The following is a 7,309-nucleotide window of genomic DNA, read 5'->3' as shown; positions in this document are numbered from 1 at the left end:
TGAAGTGCCACTCACATAGGGAAGCAAAGGGCTCAAGCCCTTATCTTGAACATTCAAGAATAGAAATGCATTGGCTAGAGATGTGTGATTTTGTTCATTTAAGTAAACTAAAAAAAACCTATAAAACAGTTTCTAAAAATACCTTCTGGATAATATTCTGATAGGCTTTGTAATTCCCGTGGAGTACACTTCTCTGCTTAGTCAACATCTTTACATGCTGTATCTAAGATTTCACATACTGCTCATCTGAGGTGTTGGAACTAAGGTAAGTACCCAACATTTCTGATAAAAGTAAAATTTACATCAGATTAAATTAAATGTAAAAGAATATCCTCAGCCTGACTCATAAAAGTAAAGTAAATGTACTCATGGAAGTTTGAGAAATCAGCAAAGGGGAGGAAAATGAATGCAAAGCCGAGTGAGACTTCCCACAGGTCAGTGAGATGGGCCGGAATATGATCTTCTAACTGCGTCCATCCATGTTTTCTGTCTAAAAGCCTCAGGAGATCACAGAAATAGCAATAGATTTTTGTAGACTACAAGAAAACTTGTGTAAAAATTATAATAGCATTTCCAAAATATGTTTTATAAAAATCTACTCTGAGGAGAGACAACTTTATAAAAAATTTAATGCATATGAGCATATTAAAGACTGGTAAATTCTAAGGTGAAGACAGTCATTTAACTTGGAATTATTACATTTTTCAGAGTTTTAAAACTGTAAACACTTTTCTTTCATGAATCATCTATTACTACTATTTAGCAGTTTAGAAAAGCCAATTTGCAATATTATGTGATGTTCATGGACATGTTATAGATGTACTTTATGTTAATAATACAACATATGCTCTATTATGGAAATGTGATAGTATATAAAGCTTTATTTTTAAGTCATTGAGTAAGAATACAAGATATAGATAAATGAGACTAATGTGTCTGATATGTATATCACATAACTAGCCTGTTTATAGGTCATATATACCTCAAAAAGACATACATCTTGGCAAAAATAATTGCCTCTTTCTTAGAGTAAAAGCTAATTTAAAATTTTCATTCTACTGGAGGTTAGGTTTTCCTGTAAAACCTTTAGTTTAGGTTTCTAATAACTTGGAGAAATTGAGTTTAAACATTCTCTTTGTAGAATTTATGAGCTAACCCTAAAAAGTAAACTGGGTGAAATCTAGTAACTGAGTCTGAATTTCAAAATACTTTGAGAAAAATGTACATACTATGCTCTTGTTTAAATTCATTAATATGATTCTATGTATCCACCTATTTTCTAAAGCTGATCATTCATGTACAGCATAAGCAAAAAATTGTCTAGCATTCTGCAGAGATCCTAACAGAGGAAAGGCATTCTTTCTGTGTCATTCAATATGCTAATTTTTCTTTGATGGCTAGTTTAAAGGTTGCACACGAATTTAACTTTAATAGGATTCTCCATATGTGCTATAAGTTGGACAAGAATTTGTCATAGCTCCATAAGTAACGTTGAAAATAACACATTTAAGCTGCCTGCTGACCATCCACTGTATACTAGATACTACAGTCAATAATAATAGCTACAATCTATTGCGCATCTTCAGGAACATTGGAAATGAAAGAAACTTCAGAGGTTATTGTAATTCACCTCTGAATTTAAAGAAAGAGGAGCTGAGTTGTGAAGAAATGAAGGTTATTTACCCAGGGTAGGAGAGCCTGACTTTTAATTCTCTGTTTCTTCTATTGCATCCACTATTTTTAAATGTCCTTCTTTGATTCTACAGAGTCTTACAAGCCTCTTTTGATTTTTAGAAGACAGTTTTCAGGGTTCAGATATCTCACCTCAACATTAATTTTAAATGAACAGAGGCCCAATGATATTACTTCAGAACAGAGGATACTGAAGTGCAGAGTGGGACAAAGAGAGAACAGTTTCCTTTTTAAGATCAAATATATTTTGAATTATAATGTGTATATATATTTATTTCCATGTATGTGTATTTGTAATTATGAGTACACAGTGTTGGGAAGCATGGAACAGTTATATTTTAAAATGTTTACCTTTTCTTCCATACATCAAGCATCTATACTCTGCTTTTAGGTTTTCACTAGTTGGTGTACAGGGAACACAAATTCCTACGAGTCAAAAAGTAATTGGACAAGTAAATTTTTGTAGAAAAATTACATAAATATGCACATACATGTACACACAAACACACTTATACACAAACACACATGTATATGGACTCAAAAGTAAAACATCTATATAAATGTGTGTGTATATTTATGTACACACATATATACACATAATCTATTTTATTTGTGTGATGATGACTCTATCAAGACAGATAATTGGGAAACTATTAATATTTCTATCATTTGTTTATCTAAACACAAAACAATGTGTATTTCCTACATTCCTTTCTCAGAGAAAGTATTTATTTCTGTCTTAAATGGTGTTTGTAGATGTCTTTGGTGACAGAATCTCTCCTTGGTTTGTGGTTGGCCTATATTTTCCTTTTTATCTACTGTCCACTGCTCACTTTATAAACCCATAGTTCAAATGTGTAGCTCACTCAGAATTTAAGGTTACTTAGTGACATGGCTCTTTCTTCTTATAAAACACTACTGAGACAATAGTCTAAACATTTGGGGGAATGATCTTAAAGTCATATCATAGTTTTTTTTAATGTTTTTTAAAAAGTAACTGACTTCACAAACACCAACTATAACATGATTTAGACAACTCAGAAAACAAGCAAGTATATTTTAAAATGCTAAAATAAAACACATTTATACAATTACAAAGCAATGCTGATAAAAATGTTAAACTTTATGAAAAAAATCATTTGCAATTCACATCAAAATAATTTAACATTCTCTATTATTTTAATAGTATAAGCTGCAACAACAGAAAAAGAACAAATACACGCACACAATTTTAAAACCAAATCAGTTATAAGTGCGGAGAAAAGTAAGTACAAGCACTTGTAGCCCACAGAAATCTTTAGGATTGGCACCATCTTTCTAAAACATCTATATTCTATATAGATTTCTAATTACAACACCACCAGCAGCTGCCATTGATTTCTAGAAATACACACAATATACATAGTATATTTGTTCACATTGGGAAGATCAGTGAAATTCAGCCAACTATTTTATACATGCCTCATTCTTTGATACACAGTAGAGAATCTCCCAGGCCTCAGACTCTCTTCTAAGTAAATTCTGCTTTATCTATATATTTTCACTGATCCGTATTTTTTCACAGTATAAAATTGTAAATGGTTAACTATAGAGATTCTGACAGCTTGAGGGTTATTAATACGCTGTTGCTAAATGTGAAATCAGACGATACCTTTGAAGTCTCCAAAACATGTACATTTTGCTGAGAGACTAGCATAGGAAATGTTTTCTTTTTTTGTTGTTGTTTGTTTGTTTTCTTAAAAACTGTGTTTAATTCCTGGTTTGGAAGTCACAGAACTGCAGCAGAGCCATTATGCATTCACTTACAGTCAGAAACAGCTCCTAGTCTTTCTGATCACTTGCTGATAACAGCAGTAGTTTGGGAAAGACTGTTACTTTCAAGAATTGGCACATTTGGGGATTTGCTTTTTGTTCCTTGCTTAAGTCAAGTATCTCTTATGCATTTTCTTCTTGTATTTCCTTTCCATTTCCTACCCCTAGCTCAGAAAGACGGTTCTTCTATATTCTTCTCAAGCTGCCCCCCTCCTCTCCCAAAATAAAAGCATGATCAGACTGCTTAGATTAGTCAGCACAGCTTCATCCAGCCAGGTCTTCTTCCTTCCATCCTGGGACCAATCTCTCCTGCAGGGTCACTTTGCTGCACTTTAGCATTTCTCCTTCCCTCCAGTCATGGTGGTCCCGACTGAATTATCACTGGGCACCAGGAACAAGGAAATTCAATGAGAATAGGTACCCGAATGAATTGTGAAGTTCAGATCCTAGCCCTAGAATGAGTATTCAGTTCTCTTTGTATTGTAGAGTTATTACTTGGAACCTGGTATTAGAATTGGCAAAGAGACAGAGTTAGCATCATTCCAAAATAAAAGATCTCAAGAATGCATATCTAATAATCAAATGTCCAATATACAATGTATTCAGTGAAGTGGCAAAAGTTATAGAAATACAGAGAAAAATATATCTTGTTTTTCCCTAATTGGATGTTATTTTTGTTATTACAGTTGATTATATCGTGTAGAATTATCAGATGACAATTTACTTGCATTAAATTTTAATTTCTAATGAAGTTTCTCATAAGGTAGTATACTTTTTTAAAGAGATATGTTACTAAAAAATTAGAAAATGAATTTGATCATGGAGAAAGTTTAAAAAATGTTCTCCTATTGGTCAATAGAGTGAAAGTTACTATATTTGAGAATAAAATGAAAATCAATGTAAGGATTTTATGAAACAAATTTCTAGAGACTAGAGCATATTTAGAAAGGTTTCAATACATAAGAAATGACAACAATCCCCTGGTGAATGCCACCTTTTTGATGAGGATCCGGGGGATATTAATACTTAAAAATATTTACATTTATTTTTCAGGTAGAGGCAGACATTTGCTTTTAATAATACCATGGAACTTAGCTATATTTCACATCTGTTTCAAAAGTTTCACTGCAATATTTGGGATCAGGGTACTCTTATGATATTATTTTCAAATCTGGTATGGGAGGTTTGGTTTCCTTTAAATTGATGTTTTAGTAAATTAATGCTTCCTTTTAATGTTTTATATTGGAAGATTTCACTTGATATTTCAAATAAGAACAGAGATCAGAAAGGGAAATTCAACAAGCAGTATATTATAACTTTTAACAGTGCAGAATGATATATGTCAATGAGTAGACTTCCGTTTCTCAACTTTTTTTTTAAGTAGATGTGAAATAAAAAATACTTACCAAAATATGGATATTGAGCTAAAGGAAAAAAAACTTTTATTTTTCTCTCTGCCAAAAATATACTTCTGCCTCACAGCAAATCTTTTTCATAAGGCTATCTTTAGTATAAGGCTGGGTCAACTGGTCTTTTAATTTATAGGACACTTCCTCCTTTTATTACTATCCTTATTTAAAAATCAAAACATTTGGTACCTGAGGATAGCTGCAATGGGAGGAAGAAAGATGACAGTGGACTCAGGTCTTGAACTATGAATTCTACCTATATAATCTTATCAAAGCACATTTCTATTATAACCCTAAATCTCTTTTCTGCAGTTTTTAAAAAGTGACAATATGAAGTGCATGAAATCATATTAATAATCATTTAAAAAATAAAATATTAATAATTGCTTTGCTTTTTTCTGGAATGGCTAAGAAAGATTATGCAGTTGATATTAAGGTTCCTCTGTTTTAATATTCTGTATTGCTTTGAAAAATCTACGTTTGTCATAGTTCATAGCTGCCCTGTTTAAGCAGCCAAGAATAGTTAAAATCACTGCTCATTGGCATAGCTAAATCTCTGCTAAGCTGACTTGACACAGTTTACAATTTTCAGTGTAGTTAAGATTGTGTTAATTCTTTCAACAACAGTTCCTCTAACTGTGACAGTATCTTCACTGGGTCTATGGACCACTCTTCCAGTGGTGGGACTCAAAAAGAACAGAGGAGCTCTTTGTAAAGTATCAGATTCTCAAAAGAAAGGAATGAAGAAGCCCAAATGCTTATTTTAGTATTTTAGCTGGCAATGCTAATGGAACAGCATTCTTAAGGAGGAGTGGTTGTGTTTCATGAACGAGATAGCCAGGCTGGAGCTCACGAATTATTATAAAGAGAATTTCCAGCTACACAATGCACCCCAGTGAGGGAATTACAAAACAGTATTCCAGAAAATATTTTTTTTTGCTACTCCAGTATTGTATTGTTTGGCAACGTGGTGAAATAGTCAAGAAATCTTCCACTGGTTTTCGTGGTTAATGGAGGTGAATCTGAATAACTAGGTGGAATTCCAGATGCAGGCTTTTGGAAGAGTATTTCGCAACCAAATTGGAGAGGAAAGTCTCTGGTAGAAGCCCTAGGTACGTTAGCGCAGCACTCACTATCCAGTTGTGTGTTACGCGTGGGATGCACTAACAATAATGCTTCAGTAAATACTGAGCCCAAATCACGGCTTTTCAAGGTCTTTAAAGGAAAAATACAAATAAAAAAGAGAAAAAGAAAGAAAAAAGTAAGAGAAAGGTTGATGTTTTGGTCCCAGATTTTGAGTTTGTTAGAAAATGTACATTCATGTTTGGCGAATCAAAGACTCTTCTGGGAAAGGAACTAAAGTAAACAAATAAAACTTTTTACAGTTGCGTATTAACTATGCTTTTCACCCTCCATTAGGCTGTTTCACACTCACTGCTTTCCTGGAGCAAAGCACTTGGTATGTAACTGTTTTAACAGACTCTATGTCAGCCCTCAAAAATAAAAGCAGTGCTTCTTAAAAGCCCATGTTTTCTAAGGCCACTAGAAGAAAATCTGCCAAAAGATTTGTAGTTGGTGTCTTAGTCGGCTGCTGTGAAATAGCACTATTAATCTCACGTTTCCATTATGGGTGTACTTGGCATCTTGCACCTCGGCTCTTAAGCAGGTGACCATGCTCGTCACTGTGTCTGTGAACACCAGAGGTCTCGGCTCAGCACGCGGAATCAAGAGTGGTTTCCAGTGACATTCACAACGACGAGGAGCTCTGAGTGTAATCTCTTATGATAAGAGTGTCATATTTGGGAGACGATGGGATACAGAGGGCCGACTCGGACACTGGCGAGTTAGGGGTTGTGCTCCCCGAGTCCACCGAGTCTCTGAAGGGGGACGGCGGGGTGAGAGCCACCAACTCCTCCAGGTCTTGCTTGCCGGCCGCAGCCTCGGGCCCGGCTACGGGCGCCTCCTCGGCGGCGCCCCCTGCCGGCGGGGCCCCCACCACCGGCTGCGCGCCGCCGGTGACCTCGATGGCCGGCAGAGGCTGGATTTCGGCGAACGTCGTCATGGTGGTAGGCAGCTGGATCTCTTTGGGGATCAGGTAGGAAGAGCAGAGCGGGGCGCCCACGCCGGGGCCCGGAGCTGCGGTGGACAGCATCATGGAGTTGAGCTCGCTGATGTTGGCCGTGAAGCGGGTCACCACGCTGCTGATCTGCTCCATGAGCGAGCCCTGGGACGAGCTGCTGCGCGCCGCGGGCTCCGAGTGCAGCGACGGCACGTCGTCCTCCGTGCGGCTGGCCGAGCCCGCGCGGTGGCTCAGCGTGCTGATGGGCGACGGCGAGCGCGGCCGCGCGGGCGCCGGGAAGTGCTCCTCGGCCTCCGCCACGTCGTACAGCGCCTTG

At 36.6% G+C, this 7,309-nt stretch overlaps 1 protein-coding gene across 1 annotated transcript in view; it reads right to left on the bottom strand.

Moving 5' to 3' along the window:
- Nucleotides 1–6,660: 6,660 nt before the first annotated feature.
- Nucleotides 6,661–7,309, bottom strand: part of GRM5 (glutamate metabotropic receptor 5) — a 514,551-nt gene continuing 513,902 nt past the window's right edge. The window contains exon 10 of the mRNA XM_023510155.1: nucleotides 6,661–7,309. This exon is cut by the window's right edge and continues 255 nt beyond it. Within this exon, the coding sequence (XP_023365923.1) occupies nucleotides 6,661–7,309 (649 nt within the window).

Source organism: Otolemur garnettii, unplaced genomic scaffold (assembly GCF_000181295.1).
Source record: "Otolemur garnettii isolate 467f Iridium unplaced genomic scaffold, OtoGar3 scaffold00001, whole genome shotgun sequence".
In the NCBI taxonomy this organism is placed as follows: domain Eukaryota; kingdom Metazoa; phylum Chordata; class Mammalia; order Primates; family Galagidae; genus Otolemur; species Otolemur garnettii.
The sequence above is the reverse complement of the archived record's forward strand: the minus strand, read 5'-3'. Positions and strand labels throughout refer to the sequence as shown.